The sequence below is a fragment of the Berghia stephanieae genome, chromosome 3, assembly GCF_034508935.2.
Source record: "Berghia stephanieae isolate SIO BIC M18660-M18661 chromosome 3, UCSD_Bste_1.3, whole genome shotgun sequence".
NCBI lineage: Eukaryota > Metazoa > Mollusca > Gastropoda > Nudibranchia > Aeolidiidae > Berghia > Berghia stephanieae.
In genome coordinates this window covers 88,705,867-88,722,001 of record NC_088362.1, presented here as the reverse complement: position 1 = coordinate 88,722,001, position 16,135 = coordinate 88,705,867, and the positions used below count along the sequence as shown (strand labels likewise).

At 36.1% G+C, this 16,135-nt stretch overlaps 1 protein-coding gene across 1 annotated transcript; it reads left to right on the top strand.

The window, feature by feature from the left end:
* The first annotated feature begins 658 nt into the window (after window positions 1-658).
* LOC144968763 (CD2 antigen cytoplasmic tail-binding protein 2-like) lies at window positions 659-15,653 on the top strand. The gene is made up of 7 exons (XM_078907417.1): window positions 659-911; window positions 7,829-7,950; window positions 8,838-8,933; window positions 10,214-10,384; window positions 11,504-11,701; window positions 12,863-13,004; window positions 15,378-15,653. The coding sequence occupies exons 1-7, from the start codon at window positions 752-754 to the stop codon at window positions 15,632-15,634; spliced, it is 1,146 nt and encodes a 381-aa protein (XP_078763543.1). The 5' UTR covers window positions 659-751; the 3' UTR covers window positions 15,635-15,653.
* The last annotated feature ends 482 nt before the right edge of the window (window positions 15,654-16,135 follow it).

Sequence of the window (16,135 nt, the reverse complement as noted above, 5' to 3'; positions counted from 1 at the left end):
GTATGCCAAATACCACCCCAATTCCCCTTTCTTGTGTGCGGGAATTCCTCTTTCGGCATTGAAATTGAGTGTGAGAGAGTCATCACTACACACATAAACAACAGAAACAATTTAAAAACAAGACTATGACACGCAACCACTCACACACGAGGCTATACTATTTATCCTTTTCTCTATATAGAATAGGACAAGACAAACAATAGCTTGACTCTCGCTACACTTCGCATTGATGTTTGTCGTCTCACGAGTTCAACTCTCGGTCGACCTGTCAATATTCCTTTTTGCCTCGGACGTAATCATTAATAGAATGTTGTGTGGTTTTGACCGTGAAGAAAACCTTAAGAAGTCAAATTTATATCATTTTAGAGAGATCGTTTTGAATAATTTTGAGTTAAACGAGCGAGCAGCAACTTGTTTTCATGAACGGCCGATCAGCGCTTGTTTACTATAGTAACGCGATTCCCAGCCAACAGCAAAATGGCGGATATTTTTCTCATTGAGGCCGCTGGTTGGTTAGCCAATAAGAGCACCGTACGGTTTCCATTGGGTAAATTCCTTGCAGGTACGTTACCGTTTCTCTTTTTATACTAAAATCCGTTAGGACCGTCAATCCATAGATTTTTATTATAAAACGAAATCGAAACGAATGAGACAAACAAGGGAGGCTACTACTGATACTAGCCTTGGCCAGGATTCCAGCGCTTAAAACGAAAGTCGAAAGTTTCCTTCCGAAATCGAAACATCATCAACAATGGCCAAACAACAAAAAGTTAAATTTGATGTTGACGATGATGATATAGAAGCAGAAGATGACGATAAAAATTCCAGATTCAAAGAAAAGCATTCGCTTGACAGTGATGAGGAGGACGAAAGCAAGAAATACGACGTTCTTGCTGATGATGATATCGAAGGTATGAATTCTGAATAGAATGTATCTAGATAGATAGAACTTGAAATTGACTCACTTTGGTAAACGTCCATTTGACGCTCCAGCAATGAGCTGATAAATAGTGTGGGGAGGCCTTCCGAAATCTCCTCGCGCTAAGACTCGAGTCTGAATAGTCTCACGTGGCTATTCGGATTCAAACTCTAGTGCGAATTGAATACACCAGAAGAGGAGCAGACGACACAATGTGGGCAGTAGGCAGTTAAGGCAGAGGGTGGGAGCGATAAAGAACTAGAAAAAGAGCTTGCCCATATCACACTGACTCAGCTCATACTAAGCTCATACTCCTACTTTGGACTGATGAATGATTGTTGCCTTTCTCACACTATCAGAATTTGTAATTTTATAATTATTTAATTTTAATTTTGTCCTGATTTTATTTGTACATCGTGTTATGTTGTCAGATATGCTTTTCATTTATACCACAGTTACTTTGACTGACTTTTGTTACTTTTGAAGAGTTTTAACTCTTTTCATTTTTAATTTCTATCAGGACTTCCAATTGATCCATGATTTTGTCTTTCTCGTCAAATAAAGCGGGTTTAGACTACCTGCTGATGATAGTTACTACAATCGTAATTTTGATTTGCATTAATTTTATGCAATTATCAATAATTAAAATATTTAATAAAACAAAACAAATAAAAGAAAATAATAAAAAACAAACAAGCAAAAACTATACTGCCACGGAAGACTATTCAGACTGAGTCTGAATAATCGGTTGATGGCACATGTGCATTGGAATTTGAGTCCGAAAGCCACAGGAAACTATTCAGACTCGAGTCCGAATAGCTGCAGCCTTTTTTGTTAATGGATGGATTTTAATAATTTATGTCTATTTTCTCTCACCTATGGCAGACTATGAGGTGCATCTCGAAGGAGTTGCCGGAAGGTAGAGAAATGCAACAGTGTTCTGAGGTAGCTGACGGGATCAACTTGGGGTGCTAATGAAGCGCTTCTGAGGATGTCCGCCTTGGCATTGTGCTATTCCGCCGCGGCGTATTGCGCTCCAGTGTGGGGTAGAAGCAAGAACATTGAGAAGGTGGATGTAAAATGAAGGTTGATGCACATAGTGTCAGGAATGCTGGCAACAACGCCTCCCCCCCCCCGATGTCATGAGGGAGACGAATACAAAGTGCTGGCTTAATAAGATCAAATAGAGAGGGAATGGGGATCTCTTTCTCAATGGATTGTGCCCCTGCCTCGAGCTGAAATAAGTCCTGGCAACCCTTGTACACAGATTCCCGGACAGAGATGCATATACGAGATGGAAGTCGGTTTGGACAAATTCAAACCCTCAAGGGGGTGGGGACATAAACTCCTCGAAACTGAGGGAGAAGTTGCCAGATTTCTACACCAGTAAGAGGAGGCACTTGATGGTAGTGAATTGGCTTTGGTCGAGAATCTGCCTAAAATGGCAAAATCGCTTCATCAGTGGGGACTTTCCACCTGTCCAATATGTACCCTTTGTAACGAACCTGAAACCGCAGAGCATCTAGTTGAACGGTGTGTTGTGACAAAGCTTCCGGGTGGTTTGCGAGACGGTGCACGATTGTGGTAAATAATTTGCTGACTGAGTCAATTGTCATAACATTGTAGTGTGAGCACCATTAGAAGCAGCTGCTGCCATAACGATGGATGGTTATTGGCAAACCAGGTGTATGGCAATAATGATGTACAGTTATAAACAGACACATTTTGGAAACTACTCTTTTAAACATTTATCCACATCCAAGAATATGGAATGTTTCGTAATGCACATATAAATCAGTAGTTAATAAATTGTCAATAAAAACATAAAATTAACCAACAATAAATTAGTCGATGGGAAGTAGGTTACTATATATACATAAAATACGTTGACATTCATATGGATGTCATGGTCGAATGGTTAAGTTATCTGCTTTAGAAGGCTTGTCAGAATCTCCGCTGAGGGTTCGAATCCTGGTTCTGCCCTTTAAAAAATTTTTTTGTTTGTTTACTTTCTCAGAAGAGCGTTACAAATGATGAATGTCCTTCCACCCCAAGAGAGAGAGATTTTTCCCTCGGAAATAGAGCAAGGAATAATGATGACAACGATAATAAAAATTATAATACTAATAGACTTTTGAGGAGAAAAAAACAGTACAGAACAAATAATTTGAGGAAAATATATAATGAATTAAAATTGAACAATTATCTGAGAAAGAAAAAATTCTTTTAATTTAAAAATTCCTGCTCGGAACAAAAGTGAAAACAATAAACATCATTTGGGAAGCAAAAAGAAGAAAAAAAAGTAAATAAGTAGAGGGAGCGAGCGGATTCAAACCAGTGCAGCTAAAAGGAACAAAATGAACAGTGGTCTACTAACCCACTGAGCTGTCTATCCACACAGATATCGGTGTATCTTAAAATTCATATATGAGCTAGATAATTTTCCACCATCTTTGCTTCCTAGTTTTGATAGTTATTTTCATGTCTGATTTGTATAATATGTTGTTGGATCTACTTTTGTGGAAGTGTGATAATAAATTGTATTGTTTTGTATGAGGAAGACAGGAAAATAACAGGTGTGGTCGGTTTTAGGACGAACAACTTCTAGGCCTAGGGATTTGTCCGCGAAATAAACAAATTCCCGGCCATCATCAATATCCCCAAAATTGTGGTTGGAATGAAAAGATTATAGAAACAAAAGAAGATCAATAAAGTTAATAGGTAGTGAAAAATTTTAATGGTTGGTGGACTATGAACCGATTTGATGTTTAACAAGTTTCTTGCTGGTTGAAAAAAAAAAGGCAAATTGCCAGTTTGACGTTTTCAGTTCAAAGTGTCAAAAACTTACATTTCATTGATCCATTTGTTTTTTTTAAAAGCTGGATTTGGCAATTGAGCACTATTTACTTTCTTATGTTAAATATCACTTGATATTAACTGATTTGGGACACAAATTAACACTGTCATTTTTTCAGATTATTATTTTTTGTTTCATGCGTAGTTTGGCATTTTGCACAAAATCTTTCTGCCAAGCTGATCAAATGTGTCTGGCAATAATAAAAAACCTGGACTTCTGATTAATGGCAGACACTGTCTGGCAATAACCAAAAGCCTGACCTGTTCTTTCTTGTCAGACAGTGTCTGCCAATAATCAATTTTCGTAATTGCCAGACAGAGTCTCACAATACATACAATCGTTTACAAGAAGCGTACAAACACAGCTTTTTTCCATGAACAATGAAAAGTGTCTGTAGCTATTTCTGTATCTGTTTCTGTATGGTTGGCGCTGAAGAAACCAATGGTCTGGTTGTATTTCAGCGGCGTCCTCATTGGGCACGGGCCCATGTCAGTCGGGCCTTGAAATCGTTTAGGTGTGGTGCCATGATAACCATTCATCTAGCCCATTCCACTCCGAGATAGTTCTAATGAAGAAAGAATTTCTGTAGTTTTGTGTTCTTGTCTGTGGGATTTTGAAGCAGTTCGAATTGTTTCTGGCGTATCTCTCAATGGGGTTTTCGGTTATGTGGTTGGCAAAAGTGAGTGCTCAGATTTTTCTTTTGTTTGGTTGTGGCGTGAAAAAGGAGTCTGCCTTTATTGATGGTATTTGATCTGTTATAATCTTGAACATGAATGACAGACGGGTTTCTTTTCTTCTTTGTTGGAGGCTGATGAGGTTTCTTTCTTCTAACATTTTTGTCATGCATCCTGGGGTTCTGCTCTTATAGTTCCCGGGCGCCTTGTCTCTGGACTCTCTCAAGTTTTTGAATATCCTCTTTCAGGTAGGGGTCCCAAGCAACTGCTCCCTATTCCAATTGTGATCTCACAAGTGCGTGGTAGGCGTTTTGTTTGCATGGTGTTGGGGCGTGGCTAAGATTTTGGCGGAGAAGCGCGAGGGTGCAGCTTGCCTTTTGGGTTATTTTGTTAATGTGTTTCCCCCATTTCAAGTCCTTTGAGAAGGTGATGCCAAGGTATGGGTCATCGTCGACTTGTTTCAGGACGGTGTTGTTTAACTTGTAGGTCTCATCGTACTTTTTAGCTGTGCTGAGGTTGTAGCATTTGTTTGCGTTAAATTTCATTCCCCAATCATAAGCCCACTGTTCGAGACTATTCAAGTCCTCTTGTAGCCATTTTTGATCATTTGCAGATTTTATTGGTCGGTATATTAGACAGTCATCGGCGAATAACCTAATCTGAGATTTTACTCGTAGAGGTAGGTCATTGATGAAACAAAGAAATAGTATGGGTCCTAGCACCGTTCCCTGTCGTACTCCTGATATGACTGGACTATCCTTTCATGGTACGTTTTGTGAGGAAATTACAAAGCCATATGTGTAGGCTGCCACGAATTCCATAATTTTCTAGTTTCTGCAGGAGTTTTTGGTGGGGCACAATATCAAATGCTTTCGAAAAGTCGAGGATGCCGATGTCTGTCTGAGTGTTGGCATTCCGGAGTCTCAACAGGTCGTTTACAGTTATTAGGAGTTGGCTTTCACTTGAGTATCCTTTGCGAAACCCGTGGTTCATATCAGTTAGGATGTCATTGTTCTCAAAGTGGTTCATCATGATCTTACAGATTATATGCTCTAATAGTTTGGATATTACAGACGTCAGTGAGATTGGACGGTAGTTCTCTGCTTTATTTTTGTTGCCTTTTTTTAATACAGGTGCGATGTTTGCCTTCAGCCAGTCATTAGGGAGCATCCCGGTGTCGACCGATTTTTGGAAAATTATGCATAATGAGGGGGCCAAACTCTCAGCACACTCCTTTAGTACTGTGTTGGGATGTTATCTGGACCTGACGCCTTAGATGGGTCGACGTTTTTCAGCAACTTTTCAACTCCTGAGATCTTTATGTTGATATTAGTAAGAGATTGGTCACACCTCTGTGATGTTGGTGGGGTGGTTGTATTGTATGGATCATGGGGGGTAAAGACAGATTTAAATTGATCCAAGAGGATTGTTGCTTTATCCTTCCCCTCAATGTACAGGGTTTCATTTTCTTTCAATGGGGCTACACCAATGGAATCGTTTTTCTTGTAGTTCCAAAATGGCTTGGTATTGTTTGTTTCAAGTCCTTTTTCTATAACATTGTGAATGTGCGTCCATTCTGCTTGCCTTATTTCACATCTACTTTGACGCTGCAACGATTTGTATGTATCCCAGATTCCGCTCAGTTTAGCCCACTTGAATGCTTTTGCTTTGCGTCTTAGTAGTGCTCGTATTTTCCTGTTCATCCACGGCGGCGTTCTTGTATTTTTATGTACTTTTTGGGGAATTGACTCCTTGATTGCACTGAGTAGGCAGGAGTGAAAATGGCTCCACATTTCATTTACATCCAGACTGCTTTTGTGCTGTTCTATGATCTCTGATGACAGTCCCTCGATTCGTTTTCGCAGTGCGGCCCAGTTGGCCTTTTTGAAAAGGTATCGTGTTTTGGGGGGTTGGTTCATATAATTGGGGTTTAGTGTAGTTTCAGTAACAACGCAGGCATGATCTGATATTCCTGGTTGTGATGTTGTTGAATGGATCAGTGATGGATTGGATACGAAAACAAGATCTAAAATATTGTCACCGCGTGTGCATTCTTCGTGAATTTGTGTGGGGTGCGCTCCTGTTGTATTTTCGATGAGGCTTTGTTGTATTGCATGTTGTGGACAGACAGATAACGTTTTTGAACCGTCCCAGTTTATATCAGGACAGTTAAAGTCTCCTGTAAGAATCATTTGGTTTGGAGTTTTTTCTGAGTTGATTATTTCAAGCGATTTTTGCAGTTCTACGACGTCAGTTTCGTTTCGATGGGGCATGTAGAACGATCCAACAAGGATGTTTTTATGGCCTTGGATTTTAACGCTTACCCAAATTATCTCACAGTCAGTTTTGAAATTTGTTTGCTCACAGCCTGTGAGCTTTTTATCAACGAGTATGAATACTCCACCTCCCGGTCGCCTGGTCTCATCTTCTTCATTTTCACTTCCTTCATCTTCTGCTTCTTCTTTAGGTAGTTTTCTGTCATTTCGGAATACCTCGTATTCTTTGGGGAAGATTTCACATGACTTAATATTGTCATTTAGCCACGACTCTTGTCCGCAGACAATGTCTGGTTCATGTTTTTCAATGAGTGCCCAGAATTCAGCTCTTTTGTGTACAATGCTACGACAGTTCACTGTTAGAATTTTTAGATTGTTATAAGTAGTATTTAAATTATTGCATTTTAATTTGACTGAGTTGTTTTTGAGGTTTTCTTTGGCTTCCATTTGTTTTTGTTTTTGTTTCCTTCCGCCTTTAGTTCCTCTTTTTGTTTTTTTTCTGTATGCCTCGAATAATTTAATAGATCTCAAAAGGTTCACTATTTCTAAATTCGGTGCGTTATTAATTGTGTCGTATTGTACATAGGTGTTGGGGTGAATAGTTATAACAATAATTAGGTGTTGTCATTCTCGGTGCTCATCGTCGACCGATGAAATAAGATTAAAATAGCTCACTGTTTTTTCCTTAAAATCGTAAAACGTAAACAAAAATGGTCTTAATAGATGATAAAATCCTTGCAAAAATTTATAAAACTTTAAAGTATTGCTAAATTAATTGTTTAAAACCCATGAATTTTCGTCAAAAGCAGCACAAAGTCAAACAAAATCTTCTGAATATGAAATAAAATTCGTCCTATATAGAAATAACACTTAAAACAGCCGTAAAATGAAGTAATTTTAAGAGCTCTGTGAAAAGCAGCCTTCCAGCGCTGAACACATTACACATTTCAAAACTTGTTAGAATTGTTCAGTCCTGTAAAATATTCTGTATTGTAAGCATTCCTTGTTTTGAGGTCACATGATCATGAGGTCCATTAGTATAAGATTAATAGTAGTAGTGGTAGTAGTATTGTTATTATTGTTATTGTTACTGTTTACGCAGGTCAGGAAGAAGCTACAATAGATTTTGATGAGAATATCCAAATAACACCTTTCAATATGAGGGAAGAGATGGAAGAAGGGCATTTTGACACAGATGGCACTTACATTTTTGACAAAACAAAGGTATATAATATTATTTGTCTTTGAAAGGCATTTCAGTTAGATTAGTTCGATTTATTTGTCACTATTCCTTTCTCTATTTATCTCTCTCTCTCTCTCTCTCTCTCTCTGTGTGTGTGCACGTGTCTGTGTGTGTGCGCGTGTGTGTTTTAGTGTTTTGGGTTGGAAGCTATAAGGAAGGATATTTTGTTTTTAAAAACTTAATAGCCTTTCATATTTTAGATAGTTTGTGTGAGATAAAGCAAAGTATTTTTGAGTAGTCTATTTTCTGAGCATTCTATATTGGGCTGATAAGGAAAACGTAAAAATATGAAGTATATGAATATGTTTTTAAAATAGAGCAGTGCTGAAATGCTCGATTTTGGTGTCAGAGAAGGAATTTGTTTTAAAATAATTCAATTCCCCCAATCAAACGTTCTGTCAGTGGGAGACTTTAGATGTGAGGTGGAACAAAAAGGTGCAGTTTCCCACTCTCCACAAGCTAGCTAGAATATCAATGATAGTTTATCATCTCAATTGCTTTAAAAGTGGTGGTTAACTCAGTAAAACTGGGGCTTAAAGGCAGCCGTTCAAAATTTTCCTCCTTTTTTCACTCTTTGTCACCATCAGCACTGATAGAGGGAAGATGTCCATAATGAACCTAGATTATTTAAAAGGCAGAAGTGTGTGTTGATGGTAGTCCTATGGCTCATTATGTATCACGGAACAATCACGGAACACTTTTCTGTGTGACTGTTTGTACTGTATACCTGTTTTTCTTGCTTTCTGACAACCAGGTTCTTTGGCAAATCTTGTATATTTTGACGTAATCAATAGAGAAAGATAGGGTTATTCAGGCTTTTGTCTCTGTTCATTGCCCTTGTCACAATTTTGCTAATTGTCTTCTCTAGGAAATCCATGATAGCTGGATTGACAACATAGACTGGGTGAAGGTCAAACACAAAGAAGAAGGTGGTCAAGCAGAACCTATAAAGAGAAAATTTCAGGTAAACTAATTGTACAAAATATAAAATACAGATCGGTGTAGATGGCATTATGGTCAAAGCACACACCTCTGAATTCTGTTCTTGCCGTAGTCAATTTGTAGCTTGCTGCCTTTAGACTTAAAGATCTTGCGAAAGTAAAATGATGTGGAAAGAAGAAACTGATCCGCTTACTACGTAATGTATTTGATCATCTCATTATCCATCTAATTGGGCAATTAATCTTCAAATTCTGTTCAGATATAAAACTTTCTTGTATTTTGTACGTTTGTTTTTCAAAAATGCAAAAAACACATGAATGGCTCAATGTATAGAGGGATCACTGTTATAAAGATAGAATTTTCATTCCTGTAATATTTTTAGGGACTAAATTTTCGTCTCTTACTGAGTGTAATCATGATACTTTAAAAAATTTTTTTACCGTTTTGATTATTTAAAATTGTTACCTACTGCTTAGTCATCCATTCAATAGTATATATTTTTATTGATAGATATTTTGAAATTGTAATCTGAGCCTTCTAAAGCAATTAAGATACACCTCTCTGTAAATCCCAGTAAATCTTATTTTAACTTTAACAGATATTGGAGCTGAAAGAGGTTCCATTAGTATACCTAACTACTTTTACGGATCATCTGTCATTGTTGACAGAAATTTGGTGAAAATTACGAACTTGTGGAAATGGAAGAAATTTCATGGATTTTGGTTTTCACAGCAATTTGACTGCAGTGTTAGAAATTTTTTTTTTTCCTTTAGTTATCGCGGTGTTAAGGAATAATAATAAGATTAAGGTTATATAGGCTACTACACATCTCCATGATAACTAAGTCAATCGCTAACTTGTAATGGTGGCTGACAACAACATTAAAAATATCACCTGCATCCCACAATTAAACCTTGATGCCCTCTTGTTTCAAAGTTTGTAGCTTTTTTTGTTTGATTTAATATTACTGAAGTTTTACCATGATGAATTTTATGTTGGTTACTGAATTAGAAATTTTGAAATAGCCGGAATGCTTTGGAGTTCTTCATTAGGACTATCTGGAATTCTCATAAACTGGTTAAATTTAAGAAGAAAAGTTACAGTAAGTATGGAATATTCTCTCTCTCTCTCTCTCTCTCTCTCTCTCTCTCTCTCTCTCTCTCTCTCTCTCTCTCTCTCTCTCTCTCTCTCTCTCTCTCTCTCTCTTTTCTCTCTTTCTTTTTTTTTTGTTGTTATCCTCATTCTCTTGTTCGATCTCATTTTTTAGTTTCTCACCATCTGTTTCGATTTTTGTTGCCACAGTATGGAAGTGACTCAGATGACGACAGTGATGATGGTGCAAGCAAGCAAAGCACTATTGAAATTTATGAGGAAATCCTCTCTATTCTGCAAGACGGAGAAACAGTGTCAGCTGCCATTAGACGGCTCAGCAAAAGTAAAAATAAAATTCCATCAGCAAGTCAAAGATGGAAGGTACCCTCTTTTTATTTTCATATTTTTAACAACACAAAAGCACTCACTTCTTTTACTCTTTTTCTTCTCCACAATTACAAAACTTTTTAAAAAAAGTTTTATGAATTGGCATTGGTCCATTGGCTTCTTTTTCTTTTTACCTCTTTTCCAAAATTCATCCAATAATTCATATAAAATAACTCAGAAGAAAAAAAGGAACAAATGAATTGAATTAATAATTCACTTGTAAGCTCTTTTGAGTGATGTGACTTTTTTTTTAACCATATATTATACTGAACAGGTATGATGTTTAGTTATTTTGATTCACATTTAAATTGATTGGTAATGTTCCATCATTGTAGGTGGGATTTTATCCCCTGGGCCTAAATAGGCCCATCTATCTCCCTATTTCCGCTGTCCTTTCCATATAGGTTGGTGCCTTGTTTTTGAATGAGAACTTTTGCTTTGCTCTGGGTTGATCCAATTTTTTTCGCTGATAGATGCAGATACGAAAGAAAATAATATTTTCCTTATTATGCAACTCACTCTGTCTCTCTCTATGTATTTCATGACCATATAGGTAGTTGATTCCCTCCTTGCCAAATCCTTTGCCAGTCTTGAGGGAACCTTAAGGTTTCTGAAATTGGACACTTATCCTTAAAACATTTTTTGTTCCCTGTTTGAATTAGACCCCCATTTGTCTCACTGTTCATCATCATCATCATTATTGTTATTTGTATTATTATTATTTTTAAAAAAATAAAATAGATCTAGCAGAAACTATCCAAAGGGTAACAAGCAATTGCTATTATCCATTGAAGGCTGTAGAAACCAGGAAAAATTCCGGCTTCATGGGGATTATCACTGTGAAGGACTACTTTTTGTTATCTCTATCGGTAGTTTTAACCAGTAATGGTTACTACAATTATCATATCACTTTATTTTTATTAATTAGCATAATTTGTTCAGACAGATTTTATGGCCTGGAATGTAAAATAAACTTTCGAATTTTGTGTTTTTTATTTGTAATCGCATATCTTTCACAAAGTACACAATAATAGCTTAATATGGATATTTAAATATAAGTTTTGAAATATCAATGAGATTAATGATAAACTTACTTCATCTTCTTATTCCTAGAATAAGAAACAAAAAAGCTCAGACAAGAAAACAGAAACAGATGAGGCAGAGATTGAGAAGGCAAAAGAGGATCAGAAGAGGATGCTTCATTTAACAGAGTTAACAGATTCCTTAGTCAGTGAAGGGATAATGGATATTTATGAGACTTCCCATGAGCGTCTGGCCTTCACTGTCAAACAAATGAAGGAGAAAGCAAAGGTTTGTAACACGCCTCTTTATAAAATAAAAACTGGTTAAATGGAAGTTCTGAAGACCTGGTTTTCCTTTTGGATTTATTTAGTAAAATTTTGAGCATATTGATCAGAAGAAAGTCAAGGGGGATTACTCATCTAGGATTGTTGTGTTTATCATCATTATTGAGTTGCCTTCCATATTCATTTAAAAAAAAAAAGAAAATATAACATTTGCGCTGAAATAGTGCCACATACGTATCATTATGGGCCATGTAAATATAATTTTGATGCAGTTGAATCTTGCATATTATAAGTTTTTGGTCTAACTGTTCAATAATTGAAAGGATTTTATGTTGTCAGTTGGTTGTAGTTATCTTTCGAATGTGTAATTTTTCTTTTATATTACACGCCAATAATTTTTGGGGGGTAATTTGATTTACTACATATTAATGATTTTCTATAATACAACTTTAAAAATAAAATTTGACCACTGTGATCTAAAGGTGCTTTAGCTGCTGTACTTTGCAATGGTTTTGACGTTTGCCTTGAAGGGATTTCATTTTTCGGTCATTTTTCACAAGTTTTGAAGATATTTCAAATGATTACTGTTTGATAAAATGGTGTTCAAATGACTTTATATTTACATATCTCGTGGAAATGGTTGATATTTGATAAAATTAATTTTGTGACTAAGAAAAATTGTATTGCACTTGTAAAATAATCCATTTTTTAACTCGTCTCCATCTTATTCTTTATTCTTTCAATGCTTGATTCTTATTGGGGGCCGCATTGTGTACAATTCATCATTATTGAAAATCTCTGTATTTATGATTAAAATTAGGGGTCATTTCTCCTGATTGATAAACTGCATGGTGGGTTAGAGTGTTTTGAAATTAACCATCCCATGAAAAGGTCAAAATGCGTGAAAATGCACACAACTATTGAGAGTTACTATAATAGAAGTTATTTATCTTAATTTGAGATTGTAGAGACTTTGAGGCTTAGACACTTAGTGCTATATACATACTCTTATTATGATTATTGTTGTTATAACTATTTTTGGTAAGATTATTATTATTATTACTATTATTATTATTATTATTATTATTATTATTGCCGTTGTTGTTATTCATTATTAGTTATTACTAAATTTTATTATTTATCATTATTATTGATATTCTTTCAGGCTTCGAGACTGACTATCGCGGAAGGAATGAAAGATGATGATGCACTGGACATGTTTGCCGATGAATTTGATTCCAAGCAAGAAGAGAAGAAAGAAGCCACCAGCAAAGAATCACCATCATCAGAAGACGGAGTTTTTAAAGGTAGGTCTGCTATAATATCTTTAACCTGTAAAATACATGCAAGTCATCATTTATAATAGTGAGTCTTTATTGGTCCTTCTTGAGTTTATTTGGAGTGTAATATTTAAAAAAAAAAAAAAAAAAAAATTTGGATTGCACTGGTTTATTTTTGGCATACTTGCAGCCATCTCTAATAAAAGCAAGTACACAATGATAGAGATGGACAGAGATACCAGATAATAGATTCTATGGATTAGAATCAGGTCTGGTTGAGTAGAGAGCTTCCTGAAGGGAAGTCAAGTTAGATCAATTTATGTGAATTCATCAAACTTGCCTACCAGTACACTTCGCATATTAAATAGGCTTTGAGGTCTGGAGTATGATGATGTAATAATGATAAAATAATAAAATTTATTTATACCTCGCTTTTTCTCATGGTACAGCTCAACTGGAATTTTGACCATTATCTTTTTCTTCTTCTTCTTCTTCTTCTTCTTCTTCTTCTTCTTCTTCTTCTTCTTCTTCTTCTTCTTCTTCTTCTTCTTCTTCTTCTTCTTCTTCTTCTTCTTCTTCTTCTTCTTCTTCTTCTTCTTCTTCTTCTTCTTCTTCTTCTTCTTCTTCTTTCTATTCTTATTTGTTGTGTAGAAACCTGAAGTTTGAGGACAAAACTGCATAAGATTATTATTATTTTTTTTTTTGTAATAGGGAAAAAAATAGAAATTAATGAAGAATTGTTGATCGTGTCATATAATGAACTTTGGTGCTGGAGGATTTTATTGAGTACACAGTGATACCAACAATGAAAGTGTTCAGGGCTCTCAGATTCCACTGCATCAGATGGTAAACAATTCCATATTCTAGTTATAAAAGACGGGTATTTAATCTTGATGGGGGAATCATCATTCAATATGCATGTTGTTGTGTAGGTCTCGAGACATGCATATTAGTTTCTGGGAAGTTGACTTCAATTTATTTATGATAGATCTTATGGAGGGTGCATAACTTGGTGGTTTTGCTAGATCTGAAAATTGTCAGTGATGAGAAATCACATGATTTTAGGATACCCTTTCCTGTGCTAGCTTGATAAGCCGCTATAAATTAAATCCAGAGAATGTTAATTGTGAATTTTATGATAGTGACACATGTTGAAAGGATATATATATATTTTTTTTTTTTGCTCTTTGAAAGTGTGGGTTGAAAAAAAAAAAGGGGGGGGGGGGGGGGGGGGGGGGGTTGTAAGTACTTCAGCATAAATTTTGAAAATATATGACACATTTTTTTCAAATAGTTGAAGGTGTTAGACAAACTATGACAAAACATTCATAACATACTGTGAAAGGAGAGTTTTTGTTTTTCGCTGGGTATTTTTTTTCTTTTTTTTCTAAATCAGTATTTGGTTTTATCTTTTTATGATATTTTATACGCTTTCAATCCAATCCAACCCAATCCAATTCTGTAACAGCTTCAGTGCTGAAGGTAAAAAAAACAAACAAAAAAACGAGCTTTTATATAGCGCAATATCCACTAAACGTGCTCAAAGCGCTTTACAAGGGGTCCCTGGCCAACAGCAACACATAACATTTAGAACGGGACATGACGCCTGTTAGGCGATATTACGAATTTTTGTTTGGACAAAGACAATGCTATTAACGGCCAGGTACTCGTTTTACACCTGAGTACGGTGAGAGAATGCGAGTAAAGAGTCTTCTCCAAGGACTCAACTATGCGCCGAACGCGAGGCTCGAACCCACGACCTTCCGATCCAAAAACGAGTGTCGTACCACTAGACCACATAGCCGCACAAAAAAAAAAGCGACATTGTTTATTTGTGAGTGGTTGCATGTGAGTTTTAGAGGCTGAAGGATTTATAGCTAACACAAGTAGTTCCAAGGAATGAATTCCATTTCCTAAGGATGACAGATAAAAGTGAATTAAGTTGTGTATTTGTTCTCGAGAATAGTAGTCTGTACATATTTTCCTTTCTTGGGTTTTCGAATTTTACCATCAGAAAATGCAGCCATCAGGGCATAAATTGTTTTTTTTTTCGTCAGGAGGCATTAATGAGGATAATATTTGTTGGGTTTTAGAGCCATCAGGCCTGTGGAGTTGGAATTTTTTTCCAGTTTATGTTTTCCTTGGGAAGGAACCCTTTTTCCATTCTGGCCACATGACCCAGCCCACGCCACAGTATAGAATTAGCCACCCAATATCATTCCATGGACAAGTGTGTCAGAAAAAAATACCAACTGAGCCTGGTATGGAAATAGGTCACTTTGCTGTTGAAGCGAATGCTAAATTGGGTTTACAGGAAATACAATTGATTTGATTTATTTATTTCATTAATATTGTGTACAGGGTTCGTCTAACTCATTTAATGAATGTTTTATTTTTCAGTTCCAGGAGTGCCCTCAAAACAGGAAGACCAATCCAAGTCTAACTCACCAACATCAGCCATACCATCATCATCTGTAATGTGGGAATATAGGGAGATTAACACAGAGGAGTCAGAGGTCAAAGGTCCTTTTACATCCTCTCAGATGATGTCTTGGGTAGAGGAGGGCACATTTGGCAAAGGCGTCTTCTGTCGCAAAATTGGATCTGGAGGTCAATTTTATAATTCTGCAAGAATAGATTTTGATTTATATGACTAATAAAATTTCATTTTTTCAACATGTATTTGTGGGCATTCTGTTGTTTAACATCCATTACATTTTTACCTTTGTGTTGCAGCTTACCTTAGTCATCCAAAACTTTTCATGCTTATATAAAAATAAAGTTCTCAAATTACTAATGGTATGCATGACCCTTTGGGCAATTGTTCATGTAATTCCTCATAGCCAGAAGCCCCTTCGTGTCCAGAGTTTATCACATTTTCTGTTGTGTTCAACAGACAGTAACGTGAGTGGAGTATGCACTTATGTTGATAATAACAAGAAATAAAGTGAGTAGAAAGGTGCCAGAAGACAATAGAGAATAAAAACTTTGCAGCGATGAGGATTCGAATTATGAGTTTGAATCCTAATCGCTTTACTCCTCACTTCATTTATTGTTATTATAAACAGACATTAGAAATTGTTTGCTGCCCTTTGGATTAGATGTCACTCATTTGTTTGTATTTTTTTTTTTTTTTTGTGTGGATGAGTATTTTTTTA

Bases quoted from the DNA above. Each gene is read 5' to 3' on its own strand.
- LOC144968763 (XM_078907417.1), top strand. From the start codon at position 752: ATGGCCAAACAACAAAAAGTTAAATTTGATGTTGACGATGATGATATA. The intron at 7,951-8,837 runs GTATATAATATT...TGTCTTCTCTAG, and splicing joins ACATTTTTGACAAAACAAAG to GAAATCCATGATAGCTGGAT. The intron at 13,005-15,377 runs GTAGGTCTGCTA...TTTATTTTTCAG, and splicing joins AGAAGACGGAGTTTTTAAAG to TTCCAGGAGTGCCCTCAAAA.